A 17,229-nucleotide genomic window follows, 5' to 3' on the forward strand; every position below is an offset into this window, starting at 1 on the left:
TATACAAAAGTTGTATTTATGTACAAGTAATAGAAAAGCCTTTTCTGTGCAATTCCTAGGAAAATTCCATGTGAGTGGGTTTTATAATGTATGGGGGGTTTGTTTTTGTTTTTTTTTTATCTTTAGTGATCCAAATTGGTGGAAAGGTGAAACTCACCAGGGTATAGGATTGTTTCCATCTAATTTTGTAACAGCTGATCTTTCTGCTGAGCCAGAAATGAGTAAGTAACAATTTATTTATGTATATATGTTAAATCCTGCCATTGCTTAAGGTATATTTCTGCAGTGATTTCCTTTCCCTTATGATGGAGTTCAGTTGCAAGTTAATGTGATAACTGAAGTAAAACTGAGGAGCTCTTGCTATGATCTCACAAACAACAGACATACCTTTGTGTCAGACTAAGGTTGCCCAAGCTGGCTTCTGCTGAAAAATATGATGCTTTCTGTTCTGGCTTTGTCAGTGGCTTCCTTGAGACTCATTAAATCACTCCATTGAGACCTGGATAAAGGTAGGCATTAGTAGCTTTTTTGTTTAAACTGCCTTTTTGCCTGGTTACAATGGTACATAACGAATCGAGGTAAAACTGAAGGCCCCTGGGCAGATGTGAGTCAGATTACCAGTGTTCAAATAGTTCAAGAAACCTACATACTGTAGCTGTGTATGTGTGCATACATACATGGAAAGAGGGGTTTTCTGTATACTGGTTATCTGTTTGTATCTATTTATATCAGTCTAACCTACTCTAAATATTTAATAAAAATATTAAACATTAGAACTAATTCCTGTAAATCTCATGGGTTTGCAAGATTAATCTCCTGTGATCTCAATTCGAGGGTGCTAAAGGTAAGAGCAGGTCAGCAGAATTACATGCTGTAGCAGTCATTTGTGATATGTTTAAACTATCAAGTAAGAGTAATATGATAAGAGTAGTATTTGACTTTTTTGTTCTAGCTTCCACTACAGAGGAGTGAGATGCCTTGCAGATATGATTTGATGGAGAAGGAATAGTGAACTTTTGATTCTGTATTTTGCTTTGGGGAAAAGAAGGCTCAGTTTGTAATAGATGTTTTTATCACTTTTCTCTTAAACCTGACTCATTAGCCCTATTTCTTCCAATCACCCTTTCTTAGTCTTTTTTTCCTGATGACTTACTAATAAGAATGTTATATGCAAGGAGACTATAATAAAGACATTTATTTGATAAAACATGTTTCAGTTGACCTTGCATGAACTGTTGTATTTTTTTAATGCAATTTACAGATTTGTTTAAGAAAATTGTTTGTTTGTGGATTTCAAATGCCAACAAAATACTAATTTTTAAAATTTTCACAGTAGATGTTTCAAATGCAAAAAACCTAGGCAATATACTAGATATATTATATTTGTCATTGTTTGTTCATTTTTATTTTATAAAATTTAGTCTGCCTGTTTGTCTTGCAGTGAAAGCTGAGAAGAAAACAGTGCAGTTCAGTGATGAAATTCAAGTAGAGACAATAGAACCTGAGCCTGAACCAGTTTATATTGATGAAGTAAGCATGCTAAAAGTACTGATTTTCAACTGCTGGTACATTTAAATATGTGATATTTAACCCTTTCATACTGTACTTCAAAAACAAAAATCAAAAGAGAATGGGAAGGGAAAGTCAATTTAATTAAAATAAAAAGAAATCTGCAGTATTTTCATTTTTTCAAGAATCTTGAATCTCTTAGGAATTTCTGAAACTAAATTTGGAAACTACATTCCATTTAGGGCCCTACTCCCAGATTGTACATCTGTTTACCTCCAAACTAGAAGCTTGATGTTGAGTGACAAATTTGCTTTCGAATTTTACTTTAAGTACTTCAGGGTGCCTCAGACATATCCATCTTGACTCCTGTCTTAGATTTATTTCCAGTATAACCACCACTGTCTACCCTCAGAATCAAAGATCTCCTTCCATCTCTGAAAACAGAATGTTTTTCCCCTGCCTTTTTTTTTCCCTTGACACAAGTTCTGTCATTTTTGACATGAGAAATCAGTTACTGCCCCCCTAAAGTCCTGTTAAAGTCCCACCTCAACAACTCTTCTTCCCAAGAGATATTAGTTTGTAATCTGCCAAAATATCTTATCTCAGCCCTTCCTTGAGGTGCCTTGCAGCTTTTGTCTTCTGTGAGTCCATGTCGGTTTTTTGTTTTAGTGTCTTCTTTTGTTTTTAAATTTGCTGTAGTATAATAGTAAGAAAGTAATTCATTTGGCTTTTCCCTTCCTTTCCAGAGTTTAAGGAGGACAAAACATGGTTTTATTTTCTACTTTGATACAACCTATATAACTCTGGCCTGATAAAGGCTATTTATTTGATAGTACGCATCTAAAAAGTGATTTAAAATCTTTTACATATAAGGTTTCATTAAGCAATATAATTCACTCTGAGACATATTTTTCAAAGAGTTTATGCCTGTTGATTTTCTAACCTTTGGTATTTTTATTATAAGAGGGTTGCACTTAAACTGGTTAATCAGGGATGACTTCCTCTGAAATCAATCATGCAACACCTCTAAATATCATCTTAAAAAAATCGTGTGTGTGTGTGTATATATATATGTGTGTATGTGTATATATGTGTGTATGTATCATCATGGCTGGGCTTCGTGAACGAAGATTTGGGAAAGGCTCTATCCACATTTGTTACAAGCGCACTGGTGGCTAAAAAGGCCAATACGAGATAGACATGTCTGATTGCAGAAGGCACAGCTGGAAGACTCCTTAGGTGGAATATTCTGCAAGGCACAATTCTTTCTGCATTGTCTTTTCTCCTCGAGAGTGATCCTGCGTGAGTTCTCAAAGGAAGCAGCAGCGTTATAGATGGTGTGTCTCCAGACCTCCTGATTGGAGGCCAGAGTAGACCGGTTAAGTTGATCAATATGGCCAAGGCTGAGATGTTGTTTCAGGGAGTCCTTGTATCTCCTCTTCAGGGCTCCTCTCATGCAGCAGCCAATGGCAAGTTCACCATAATTAAGATCTTAGGGAGGCGGTGGTCCTTCATCCTGGAGACGTGTTCTGCCCATCGCAGCTGTGTTCTCAGCAACATGGCCTCAATACTTGTGATTGTTCCTTGTTCTAGAACAGATGTATTGGTCACATAATCTGACCAGTGGATGTTTAGGATTGTACAGAGGCAGCGCTGATGGAAGCATTCTAGGAGATGCAGGTGGTGGCAGTAGATGATCCATGATTTGGAACCATATGAAAGAGTAGGCAGCACAATGGCTCTGTAAACACTGATCTTGGTACTTTTCTTCAAGTGTTTATTATGCCAAACTCTTTTATGGAGTTTTCCATATATGTGTGTGTATATGTATATATATATATATAGGTAATGACATGGCTCATATACTGAATAGGCCCTATACACTTAAAAATGCAGGATAGGTTTTCAGTGAATTTGAAGTACTCTCTCCATGTATTCTTTCAAAATATTTCCACTAATCCCACTAGGTGGTGTTATTGCATATGTAATAAATAACTAGAATCGAAAAATAGAAGCTGCTCAGAAAATACTGTTTAGAAGGACTTCTAGGAATAAAGGAGTATTCTGCACATTCCACTTTTTACTACTATTGATTTTTGTCAATTGGCTTTTCCTTGTTAAAGCATCTTCACTCCTATAAAGTAGCATGTATGATTTGTATTTTCTTAGTCTAGATGATTCTCAAGTGCCGAGAGATCAAAATGGCTGTTGTAAACAGCTGCTTTAGTTTACTATCCCAAAAGTGCTAATTTCCTGCCTGCCGTATGTGCCCTAATTATACAACTTGTGTTCTAGGATAAAATGGACCAACTCTTACAGATGTTACAAAGTGCGGATCCATCTGATGACCAGCCAGACCTCCCAGAATTGCTTCATCTTGAGGGTAAGAAAGTACTGTTTTGTTGTTGTTGTTTTCCTCTCTAGTAATTACCTACATCGAACCAAACTGAAACTAAGTTGAAGCTACTTCAGCTTCATGTGCATGCAAGAAGCATGCCTGAGAAAAGTACCTGAGCCATAATTATCTTCTCACTTCCTTTTTTCCACATCTAAGAGACCAAAGTGCAAAACGTTAACTTAAAACAAGCCTACTCCTCTCTCAAGAAAACCATTTTCTATATTCTTTTCCTTTTTGAGACCCAGAAATATTTAATTCAATCATATTCAACCATTATTTTTTTTTTCCTTCATAGAGTAGCACAGCATGAGTGGCAAAAGGAGTGTAAGGAAGATTCCATGAAAGGAAGCAGAAATACTGCTAAGGTTTAGAATAGACCTGTGGGTGTCTCACATGCTTTTCACTTGCATGTGTATTTCTGTAGGAGTTGCGTATTAACAAATACTTTATAGAATGCTACAAATTATGCTAGTCTTTTAGGGTCAAATTATTCAGACTACCTCTTCACAGAGGCATTATAGACCATTTTACCTGGGTTGATATATGCACCAAAATTTTTGGGAGGGAACTTAGAGAAGGAAGAAAAGAAACTTACTGATTATGAAACAGAACATACGCTTAGACTGACAATTCAGATAGGACCAGACTTTGTCAAGAAAATGGTAGGTTCTACATGTATCTAGAAGTTAATCATGGAAGTGTATAGGTTTATAAGCTTTTGGGTATGTCCCATCTTTCCACACCCATCTGGTTCATTATGCCTGTAAATGAATCCTGTTTTGGGAACTGCACATCAGTGAACTGTCTGCACAGGAACATATTTTAGTTCCACTAAAGCTAAAGAGGGGTAAAAAGAAACATGACGGGTTTTATTCTTTCAAGTCCCAAATATAGCTATAGAGGCTGTTGTCTAAGAAGCAGATTGCCTGTATCTGGTCCAGGACAGAGGCAAAGAAATTAAAAGGCATGCTTGTCCACCAGCCTCCAGATATGGCTTAGATTAGGATTTCCTTGCAAATACATCGTGAGATCATTAAAACAATGCTGAATTTTATATTGAATTGTGGGACTGGTCCTAGAATCTGAAAGCAGTGGTAGGATCAGATGATTGCTCCTCAGCTACCTACAACAGCACTTGCTGTAGTCCTGCAATGCCAATACAAGATTACTTGCTTTACACTTAAGTAGGCCTTGGTGAGCTACTGTTTTTGGCATAGGTTCTGGGAATTTTGTTACAGAAACGTTTTGAATCCTTGATTCTACCAGTGGTGACAGGTGCTGATTAATATTTGACAGAAAACCCACTTAATTTTCTTCTGCCAGCCACATGTCCAGTCACAAATTCTTTAAATTGGAGAGCTCATCCTAACATGTTCGAGAGCCCAGGGTTTGTGGTTGGCAACAGTGCAGTCATTATGTTAGCATACAGACATCTGAGCAATCCTTGTCATGCCTTTTACCACACTTTATGCTGTACATAAAAATAGGCAGAACTTAGACCAGGTTTTACATCTTTTCCCAGCATTTCTGTCAATGTATTACTAATTTGAGGTTCAAAGAAGTAGATGGGTATTTCTCATACAACTCCTCATTCACCTGGCGTTGCCTTTGAGGAACACAGTAGTAGTGCCCTTTCATGCATCGTGGCCCAGGCATTTTCAGGACCTTCTTTATTCCTAGTATCCAAAACTTCCCTTTTAGCTTCCTTGTCAGTTTATTTTACATTTGACAAATTCTGTCTTTCTGTTAATTAACTGTGGTTTGCTTGGCAGTTGGGTGAATCCCACGTCCTTGTGCTGAAAGGAAGCAGGGGGTGCATTTTTGTTTATTTTAATGCTTTTCTATTCTGCTTCTGGTAAGCTTTTGTGTTGTTTTTTGCACGTTAGTGGTTTGAAAAAGCCCCTCTCCCCAATTAGAGTTCTAGTGAGAGAGAAATGTGCTAATAGTGTCTTTGACAGTGATTGAATCATTGCAATTAGTTTTCTTCTTAATTATTTTCATAGATACTCTTTTTGTAGTATTGATAGTTGAGCACAATTTACAGTGGCAAATTTTCTTCCTTGAAGAAGAGCTCACCTCTCAGATTTGCTTGAATCTTTTAATGCAAAATAGTTTCAGTTTTATGCTTCCTGGATGTTAAATGTGTTTTGCTTCACTTTATTTTAAAATGTACTTTTGAAATTTTACCAGTAGTGAAAACTTCAGCTGGATCTCATTCTTAAATTTTTCATGATGCTCCCTTGTTACTATAGATTTTTGGCATGCAGATTATAGTAATGAACTAAAAAAAATGGACTAGCATCTACACGTTTCTGTCTTGTAATTTTTTTTAAATTGCTTTCTGACTTTGCAGTACGGAAATGTTTATTACGCTGTTATATTTTAATGTCTTTCTTTTCTAGCAATGTGCCACCAGATGGGACCTCTCATAGATGAAAAGTTGGAAGATATAGACAGGTAAAAAAAAAGTAATGTATTTTGACTCAAATTAAAATTCATTTTTAGAAACACCAGTCTTATTACTTAATGATATCCTAATAATTTTTATGAATATTGGCAAAGAAAATAGGTGTACTTATTAGTAGTTTCTACTTTGGAAAGAAGTCTGAAGGTTTTTTCCCTCTAGTCACATATTATTTTATAGTATTGCACCATTTGATGCTCTTGTCAGACATGACTTCACAGGAAGAATATGTTGCTTATTACACCTCATGAAATATCTCCGTATTGTCTGTTCTATACTGAAGCTATCTAAATTGTAGAATAAACTGTAAAATGTATTTTCTAGGAAACATTCGGAACTGTCAGAGCTCAATGTTAAAGCAATGGAGGCTCTTTCTTTGTATAACAAATTGGTGAATGAGGACCCAATGTATTCCATGTACGCAAAACTACAAAACCAACAGTATTACATGCAGTCATCTGGTGTTTCTGGCTCTCAGGTATGTATGTAACCTTGAATAGCCATTGACCTTATCAAGTGCATACCTACTGAGCGATGTTTTCTCTCAACACAATACGTAGACAAATAAAAATAAAAATGTTTTGTTTCAGCTGCAAGCTTTGGATGTTCTCCTTTTGCAGATTCTAACGCTTTTAGTTTTTGTCTGTTCAGTTCCTTTTGATCAAGGAAAAAGCCCATCCTGGGCTTTCAGTTGTACATAAAATTAAAAATTTAAGCTGCCAAATTTAATTTTGCATAGTTGGTCAAAGAAAGTAAAGAACCGAGGGAGTACCATTCCTGGTTAAGATTATACCCTCCCCTATCTACTCAGAGATAGCCATCAACATGGAAATGCTGCCATGAAAGAATTACCATTTTTAACTTCAGTAATTTAAATTAGAGGAAATTAAAGGGTTGAGAGGCTATCTTTAAGGTCTAGTGTCAGATATTAAATAGCAAATTTTCTTGTATTTTATTTCTAATATTCCTTTATTTAACTTCCTAGGTTTATCCGGGGCAAACTCAAAGTAACGCATACTTGGTAGCAGGGAGTGCACAGATGGGCCATATTCAAGGTTACAATCTTCCTCCTGAACAGCTCCCTTCTCTCAGCCAAGGCACAGTTACTCCATCTGCCAGCTCAGTACTGCCTGGTCAGCCTGCACAGACATCTTACACGAAGTAATTTTAAATATTTTCCTATTCAAGTTTAAATCAATTTAAACATAAAGGACTACAGATAATTTTTAAAGGAGACTTTTTTCCTTACAAAAGTATAACTATAAACACAACTGAAAGATACTTTAGGGCAGTTATTTCCAGTGTGCTTTTTATTGGTGTCATGTATTTGTTAAAAATTCCTGTCAAACTTCTCTATATTTCTTTTATATAAAAAAATAGAGAAAATTATATAACTTAGTAGTAACTTTTAATATACATTTAATGATGAAGGTTATCTGCTGCTCTTGCTGGCTTAGCATAATTTCTGTATATTCTACAGTTCTTTTTTTTCAAATATCTTACCATAGAAGAATGGGGAGAATTCTGCTCATTTTGGAAAAGAAGTGAATGGGCTATGATTACTTACTAAAGCTTATGCAGCTTGCCCATATAAAGGATTTACAAGAGGCTTTCTACATTGGGTAGATGGCCGAAGATGCTAAGCTTTGGTTAAGCTATTTATATTGAGAAAAACTTTTGAATTAGCTGTAGGAAAAGATTAGGGGATTTGGATATTTTGGGGTTTTGGCTTGTTGGTTCTTTTTTTTTTTTTTATTTTACTGTTGTGTAAAGTAATTTTATTCTAGAAAGTTGGGAGAGACATCAATCTTGAGTCATTAATATATTTGGTAATTTCTGTCCCCCAAAGTTACTTACTTGGTATAGTAAGGCATACCTTGATAAAGTGAGTTTCTGCATACTTCACCTGACTTGTTTTGCTATTTAAAACAGTTGGTTGGGTTTATGAAATAGTTCGGTTGGGTTTTGTTTTTTTCTGTGAACAAAATGGAAGACAGATGGCCCCATCTTTCACCTGGATTCCATGTTGCACCTTAAAATAAAACAAAAGTATAGATTCACAGTTTAATTTTAAATCCATGGGAGTTGTGTTTAAATCTGAGGAGTGTGTTTGAGTTTTAATGGGAATACTCATTGACTATAGTTTTAAATATGCAAGGTGTCCTGTGTTAAGAGATTTTTGTGTGTATATATAGAACAACTGAAGAAGCAGTAAAGTTTTGCTGTTCTGTTGGTAAATTGTTTGTAAATTTAACTTTAAATTTTTATTTTTTTTTTCAGTGCAATGGTTGGTTCTGTTGCTGGAAGTACTTACTCTAACCAGGCTTCAGTGTATAGTCCACCACCTGCTACTGTTGATGTTGCTGCTTATCAGAATGCTGGAACTAATATGTCCCAGGTGCCAAACTATAACTTAGCGTCTACAGCTCTGCCACAGACAGCAGGCAGTCAGCAAGCACCTCCACAACAACCACAGCCTCCACCACCTCAGCAACCACAGCATAGTTACTCACAGAAGGCTCTACTATAGGATCCAGGACTTCTGATTCCTAATCTTCTTTAACCTCTGCTAAAGGCAGTTGGCGATTCTATGAGTTTCTTCCTTTAATCTCTTAAACTTTGTTTATCCTCGGCTTAATAAGAATCTCTCTTGGTGAACAAGTTCAATTTGCACTGACTTTTTAGGATTTTTTTTTTTAATTTTGCAGAGGAACTGATATATTTAGGAAATTTACTTCCTTTTAAAATGCCTAAAAATTGGTACAAGATTATTTATGTATGGTAAAATTGGCTAGTCTGTGAAAACTCAACATTTGCAAACTGTTGTGGCATATATGTTATGTACGTATAGTGTGTGATTGCAGTAGTGCCCATTTCGTATAGCTGTGGTGGTTGTGTGAATATATTTAACACAATGTTTAAAAATAATTTACTTTACTATTTTATTTTAATCATGAACTGACAACCATATTTCATAGTTTTGTGTAGTTTTAAGACACATGTGATGTCATTTTCCAATGCAGGAATAGCAGTAATTCTGCATATCGTGGTTACAATTACAAGCTAGGGTCTATATATGAATTTACAAACTTATCTGAGTCTAGGTTTCACTACTTCTTGAATTGAACACAAGTGTATCATGACTATTAGATAGCTTATCTACCAAAGTAAACTCGTTAACTAGTAAGTGATTTGGGGGGATAACAGCAAATTATGATTCTGCTTCGGACATAATTAATAACTTAAAACTACTATTCAGAGGCTGCTAAACATATGGGACCATGCAACAGATCAGGATCTTGCATTTTGTCATGAGAAGCATGTAATTTATTTTTTCCAAGTTGTTTTTTACAATGAGAACTAGAACTATGTTCTATGTATGTTGGTAGAGATTACACCAAAGAAAGACAGAGGAATTGAATTGGAAGAGAAACAATGGAGTTTTAAACTGGAACACACAACATGAATTACACTATTTTATTTGAGTCTTCTTAAATAGAACATGGAGAATTATGGACATTTAAATCACTTTGCTGAACAAACCTTCAGGGCTTCGTTTTATCTCTTGTGGCCTTGCTTAGCAATTTGTTCTCTTTACTGTTCTAACACAAACACTTCTGCCTTAAATGTCTGTTTCAATTTTCAGTTGTACCATTTGAATTTATCAGCCCTTCTATAGTATCAATAGTTTATGAAGCATTTCATTTTAATTGACATTCAGGTTACTTTGAATTCTCTTCTGCAGCAACATGTATTAGCCTGTTTTAAACCCTTGTGTTCCTCAGTAACTTAGTCAGCTGGCTCTTTAAGGCACTGTATTTTCTTTCTGTGGCTGAGGTGCTACAAAAGAAACATGGTAATTGAAGGCAGCATTTTAGGTGTGCTTGATCTGAATTTCTTTTACAAAGACTGTTGTTATTTTGCATTTGTATTCAATCTAGTAATGCATCCTGGTTTTGTCTTTTCCAGCTACTTTAATTCCTCTTAAAGCAATACTAGATGGCTTCAACATCAGATCTGTGTTTTTAGTCTTGTTACTGTGTGTCAGAAATTGTTTGCTTATATGTATTATATTTTAGTGTGATGCTTCTGGAATTAAATGTTGCCATTGTACATTATACTATAAAATGACCTCAGTTATCCCATACACTCCTGCATCTGTTCACAGCTACCTAACATGCCTTTGTTTCACTATTTTAATTGACACTGGTGTTTTGCCAGATGCTTTCAGGTGACTACTTTGCATAACTTTTGATGGGAGTGGTTACGAAACATGCCCATAGCTGATCTGTTCCAGTTGGAGATGTTCTAGCCAGCTGATTGTTCTAATACTAGTATTTTCACATTTTTTTTCTCTAGGATTCTTATGCACCCTTGCAAACTGTCATTAATTACTTCAGTACTTGGTAGCATCGCAAAAGCCTGTGGAATTTGAAAAGAAATACTAAGGAAAAAAATAATAATCCAAGATATTGTGTCATAGATAATTTTTTAAGGATTGAAGAGGTGATCTCTTTAGAAAAGACATGTAGTATAATTTAGTGTTCTCTGTATGTATTCAGTACCTTATTCCAAAATCAGATATACAATGTGTATAGAAATGTATGATTTATACACAGAAGTGAAAATAACTTTTGATTCTGTAGTTCTTAGTCCCTGGTTCAAAGAGAAGCTTGAAACATCGAGATAGTGGGGCTGATATTGACTGTTGTATTCTTAGGTTTTCACATGTTATGCCACATGTTCACTAACAGCCTGTGGAACTTCTGTACAGAAAAGACCCAGCAAACATACTTTTTTTTACTAATTTGTCATTGTTTTTAAAATTTTGAAGTCTTTTCTTGACATACAGAAATGCTTGTTCCTGGTTTCTCATTTGAATGCTGAAACCTTAGGTGTATCTTAAGTTTTCCTGCTTTCCAACTTGCTTATTTTGGGCATTCAGCCATGTTTATGAAAATTAAAATCACCCCTCATTTATATTCATCATTCAAGTACACAAAAAAACCACTTGCTAAATTCAATGCCCCTCTAAATTCAATATAGTGAAAGTTTTGAATAAAAGATGGACACTTTCTATTTTCCTTCCTGCCTTTATTAAAGTCACTGCACTAAGCTATCCCCTGTAACAGACTGGGAATTTTAGTTGATTTTGAATCAGGTTTCATTGTCTACAGCTGGTGCAGTAGGTCACTATTTTTAGCTTCAGAGTCTTAGTGTTTCTGCTGCAACCTACGTTTTCCATTTCACATGCAATTTTCTGATTAAATGAAATTTGGAGCTGTGTTGCTTTGTGTTGATTTTTCTCATCAGAAAAGTTAACTTTATCTTCTTGCTTGGTTGTGTCCTGTATGCTCAATACTCTAAAGTGATGCCTTCTCCTACCTTGCTAGATGCTGTCATTGCATGAATTCATTCAGTCATCCTCTTGTATTCTCTATGATAACTTAGAAATTTTATATCAGTTCAACTCCTCTCTGTGCGTTTGGTATCATGAACCTGGAGATGACATTGCTGGTCCTTCTCTGCCGTGATTGATTCTCAGATTCGTCATTTATGCGTTGTTTTGACCAAGTTCATGTATGTTCCACCTTACTGTGGTATTGAACACAGAAATGTGGGTGAATGGAGGAAAGTACACATGCAGCTACTGTGTGGAAAAGCTTTTTATCAATTAAATAAAATGTCAGAAAATTAAACTATTTGAAAGTTAAGAATCCTTGGAAATGTTACTCATGTTCCAATAGAAGACCTAATTTTTGAATTCCTTGTTTCTTTACATGTAAATTGTTGATGTAAGGCTGAAATGTTTTCAAAATATTTTGTATAACCCTTTGTCACTTACCCCTTTTATTAAGGAATACAGAAATGCTAATTACCTTCAGAAGGGGTATTTCAGTACCTTGGTTAGCCTGAACTGGAGCAAATTCTGGAAAGTGCCTTCTGTGCATTTCACTTCTATAAGCAAAACTTGTTTACCCCATGTATCATCTCAATTTATGTGGGCATAACAAAGGTGTTAAGATTTACTGTAAAACATCCCAGAAAAAAACTGAGGCAGTGTGTTGAAATTTGCTGTATTGATGTCATGGCAGTGTGTTCCAGAGTGCTCAGCTCCAGGAACAGTCACAACATATTTGTCCACCTCTGTTTAGTAAATGGTACTGGTGTAGATGTGTATTTAATGTCATTGGCCAGAACACATATAGACAGCAGTAAAACAACAGTAAAAAGGAGCAAAATGTAAGAATTACTGCAGGCTTCTCAACAGGTGTGTGGTAGCATGAACTGTTCATGAACTTTGAGTTGGGAGAACTGAAATGAATTTGAACTTCAGAAGATTCTGCCAGATTGAAAATGATTAGATGTAAGGAAGGTGATAAATTTGCTCTTAATACCATGTACATATTTTGCTGATTAAATCTAGGCTGCTATTATAGTTCTCTGATTTCATCTAGATGGCAGGAACATCAGATTTACACTGGAGAACTGCTTAATACCTCATTCTCCAATTTTTTTTTAGTGTTTTCTCTAATATCACTTACTTTATTTTTCACTCACATTTCAAAGATATCTCTGCAGTCTTTACATACAAAGGTCTTACCTTATTCCTTCTCTGATGGGTTTCACAGAATGAAAAAGGATATCTAATTACAGCAGCTACACTGGCACTTTGAATTACACAACTACAGCTTCCTTTGAGGAAGACACATGTATCTATTTTGAAGAACAAGGGAGCATAATTTTTCCAGTTAAAACCTTGGAGGAGATATTTTTAAAGAAAAAGGTAGAGTAAAAGTTACAGAAACCTCCATTACTAACAGCAGGCAGAATCATTTTTTTCTCTGTTACTCAATCTCAGTAAAGTTGACCGACTCCACACTACAGCTACTCCTTTCTCATTTTCGGCTGCAATGAAGAATAGTGACCTTCATACATGGACTGTCCAAAACCGTAGGAAAACATGGAGAAGGCCTTGACATTTGAACTTTTTCCTTCAATATGTAAAAAACACTATCTACATTTTTGAAGCCTTGTTTCTTGAATTAGGATGGTTGTATTTAAAAACATTCCATTTGCTACTATGTAAAATTGCAGATCTGAAGATCCTTTTTTATGCTGCTGCCTTGGCAAAAAGGTGGTAGGGGCTTTTGTTCTTCTATCCTGCATGTCCTTCTGGAATCCAAATAATTTTTGTCTTTGTCATGAAAAAGAAACCTGCTGCAGTCTGCTTTGGTTTTAATAAAGTGTACACAGTAGCAAAGTGCATTTTTGTTTGGCTTTGTTTGTTTTGATGCTCCCTTTGATGTTGGCATATGTATATATTTAGATATACTACGCTGTTGTACAAGAATTGTTTTAGTAAATAACACTATTTGTAAAAACTGTTAATTGTTTTTAGTATGAATGCAAAATATTAAAGTTGGAGTATTTAGTTCATTACGTTGCAAAGTCAGTTTATAAATTTAATGGAAGAATAATCTGAAAATTACTTCCTTTACTGGATGGGTTTTTGGTTATCCTGGGTGAAGGGTTGTGGGTTTCTTTGGTATGATGCTTACTCACATATTACATTATTTTTGCTTTAAAATCTGTCATTAACTTCCTCCAGCGAAACCCAAGTAATATATTGTACATATTACTTCAAGTATGCTGCATATCCACTTTGGGTAAATAGAACATGAATATTAAAGGGATTGTAAAGTAGAAATGAAAACAACTGCATCTATACCGTCTAATGTATATATTTGATTACAGATCTATGTAGCAGATACTATGGTAGCCTAACAGTTAGTTTACAGTCATTTGACAGTTAATTCCATTTCTCATGACAGTAACACAAAATAGTGTAGGACTTGGTGGTTTATCTATGTGAAATTAGTTGAGCATCAGGCTAAAACCTGATTTATGAATATTCAAATACTTAAAATGCTGACACAGTTGAAACTTAATAGGCTTGACAGCTGTGTTCTTAAAGCAATGTTAAACATAGATTTCTTGCTTAAACCAATGTAAACATCTGAGATCACTGTGGGACTTTGGCAGCAATATCAGTTTGGTCTGTTCTTAGGGTCTCTTCCTGAAAATGTGAGCTAAACACCTTAGAACAAGAGTTTATGTGGGCTGTGGATTAATCCAATATGATACTTTTTGTCTTTCAAGAAAATATCTAAGATATTCTTTGAATCATAGAATCAACAGGTTGGAAAAGACCTCTGAGATCATCAAGTCTAACCCTTCATCCAGCACCACCATTGTTACCAGACCATGGCACTAAGTGCCACATCCAGTCTCATCTTAAAAACCTTCAGGGATGGTGAATCCACCACCTCCCTGGGCAGCCCATTCCACTATCTGATTACTCTCTCTGTAAAAAATTTCTTCCTAATATCCAAGCTATTGCGTTGGTAGAATTAAAAGTCCTACAGATTGTATAGAAATTAAGCATGTTTTGTTTTGGAACAAGGAGGGGTAATTAATGTTGAATTTACTGCCCCTTTTGGATGGAAAGCATTTCTGTTGAGGTGCCTATGATGAAAACAGTTTGAGAGTTTGTTGTGTAGTATTTAAAGTTTGTTGTAAAATCTGCTACCCTGAATCTGCGTAAGAGGTAAAGTAAGCATCAATCTATATTTAAGGCAATGAAACCAATTATCTTCACTTAAACTTTTAAAGAATTGGTTCATATATAATCTGTCTTCATAGCACTCACTTCATATCACATTATGAAGCTGGGGATCTTAATGAATTGCCTTACTACTGTAACTGTTTTCTGAAATCTTATTTTACTCTGTTGCAGGATAGACTTTTATCTCTCACAATACTTGTAAATTTAAATTTTCTGGATTATTTTCAGTCGAGGCTGTTTTGGTTGATACTGTTTGGGATCTATGTTTTAAGTGAGAAATGAGAATTAAGCCATTATGAGAGAACTTGTGGAGGAACTTCCACTGATTAAGGCTGATTTGTACTTTTTAAAATTCACATCAACGTTGGGAGTATATGTGGGCAACATGCAATAATGCAGATAATCATATGGAGTTAAAAAAGGCAAATAAGTATTTCGAGTTGTAAATTTAGAGCAGCTTTAGAGTACAGTATCGATATATAATATAAGGAATGTAGCGATTGTAGTATCTCATATTTTGCTTTGACTTTGCCTAACTCTGTTAAAGATTAGTTTTGAGTCCTTATGCATGCACCTTTGATCTCTAAAAAACAGTGCAGGTTGGTGCTTATTCCCCATGTTCCCAGGATTGATGACATCTACTAACTTAGCAGTTGTACTTTGGACCCTCACGGAGGTGCAGAATCCAGCAGGAACATGTTGGGTGGTTGGTAGATTCTGTCATGAGTGAGACACTGCTCTGTAGAACAAACTCATTGACTGGTCAGTGTCTCTATTTACCACTTTCTGACTACAGGAAGCACACGTACCAAAAGAGGAAACTCTTCAGTGTACCCATACTTGGACCATTCAACTTTATACTATAACAGTTTTGTAAGATTGATTTACTAATAAGGAAACAAATCTTCCCTGCTACTGAAATCACAATAGAATCTATTTCTAGCCAGTTGTGATGGCTCACCCCTGTTGACTCATGCATCCTCAGGTATTTGTGGATTATGCAGAGGTGTTTTATTTCACAGTCTATGTCCCAGACTGTCCTGATTTACTGTGCTTCACAAAGGAGTGTGAACATTTAGATCACTTGGTTTAAAGGCTTTTAGACTTGCAAGATTTCCCCCCAATTAGCCTTTTTCTTTCCCTGGTGACATGCTCTTATAGCTGATGCTGTTGCATTGTGGTGAAGTTAGGCAAACCCTGCAACAAATGTCATGTGGCCAGAGTAATATAGGTAATATAATGATTTTCATAAAAATATGTTGGTTTATGTAAGAACAAATAAGTCTTGGCTCAGCCGAGGGCAGCAAAGTCGTGGTTCTCTGAACCTATGTATGAACACAGGGCCAGCACCAAGCACCTCACTGAAATGTGCTATTGAAACTTTGAAATAGATTGTGTGGTTGGGTTTTTTTTCAGAGAAATCAAGACTGGTGAGACTCTTGTTAGGAGTGTGTTTATTCAGAGGGCTCTCCTTCCTCCTGGTGTGGTGAGGAAAAACAAATAGTGAAGAATTTTTTGCTTTAATGGAGTTCACAATCTCACTTCTTAACAAATTTCTTGCAGCTTCTGTGGAATCAGGATTTACATTATCTGAGTGTGTAGATAATGACAAGTAGGATATACCATTCGTAATTTTTAAAATTCCTCCTGCTCACTTATCTATAAAGTAGGGACTTTTAATTAAGCAGTTTATTTTAGTAAGCTTGTTCTCTCAAAACAGATGTGCTTTCTACTCTTGAGCACTTCTTATCTTCTGGATAATCAAGGTTTCCTGTAAATGGTGGCTGTTCCTTCCAAGGTTTGAGTCCCTCTGATCACTTCAGGGGGCAGCTATTTATCCTAGTTGCTTAAGTGAGTTCCTAACTACCTCTTCCAAGAACTAGAATCCCTTGAATTTGTCCATCCATGGGACTCAAATTGACACCAGATTTGCTCCTCAGATGTCTTTATTCAGGACAGACGGTAGGTAGCAAGCAGTTGATTTTATATCTGTAAACAGTGCTGACCTGAGCAGCATTCAGTGGGATCCTGTACTGCAGCAGCAATGCAGAGTACAAGTGCCAGCTCTCCTGTATATATATTCAGTCAGTTCTATGTAGTACTATTCCCATTCTGCAGATTGTCCTTCCACAGTTATACAGGTGTCTTATGGAGCCTTTTACCTTGTTTTCTGAAACGCAGACAGTCCCAATTGGTAACCTCTGAAGTACTGTCTCCCTCATCTCTGGT

General features: G+C 35.8%; 1 protein-coding gene across 1 annotated transcript in view; it reads left to right on the forward strand.

Moving 5' to 3' along the window:
- Positions 1–13,811, forward strand: part of STAM (signal transducing adaptor molecule) — a 35,049-nt gene extending 21,238 nt beyond the window's left edge. Inside the window, exons 8-14 of the mRNA XM_017817234.1 lie at positions 127–221; positions 1,442–1,530; positions 3,805–3,892; positions 6,310–6,364; positions 6,696–6,849; positions 7,357–7,532; positions 8,652–13,811. Of these exons, the coding sequence (XP_017672723.1) occupies positions 127–221; positions 1,442–1,530; positions 3,805–3,892; positions 6,310–6,364; positions 6,696–6,849; positions 7,357–7,532; positions 8,652–8,901 (907 nt within the window). The 3' untranslated portion in view covers positions 8,902–13,811. The remainder of the gene's footprint in view (positions 1–126; positions 222–1,441; positions 1,531–3,804; positions 3,893–6,309; positions 6,365–6,695; positions 6,850–7,356; positions 7,533–8,651) is intronic.
- Positions 13,812–17,229: the final 3,418 nt, after the last annotated feature.

Source organism: Lepidothrix coronata, unplaced genomic scaffold (assembly GCF_001604755.1).
Source record: "Lepidothrix coronata isolate B3197 unplaced genomic scaffold, Lepidothrix_coronata-1.0 Scaffold59, whole genome shotgun sequence".
Classification (NCBI taxonomy): domain Eukaryota; kingdom Metazoa; phylum Chordata; class Aves; order Passeriformes; family Pipridae; genus Lepidothrix; species Lepidothrix coronata.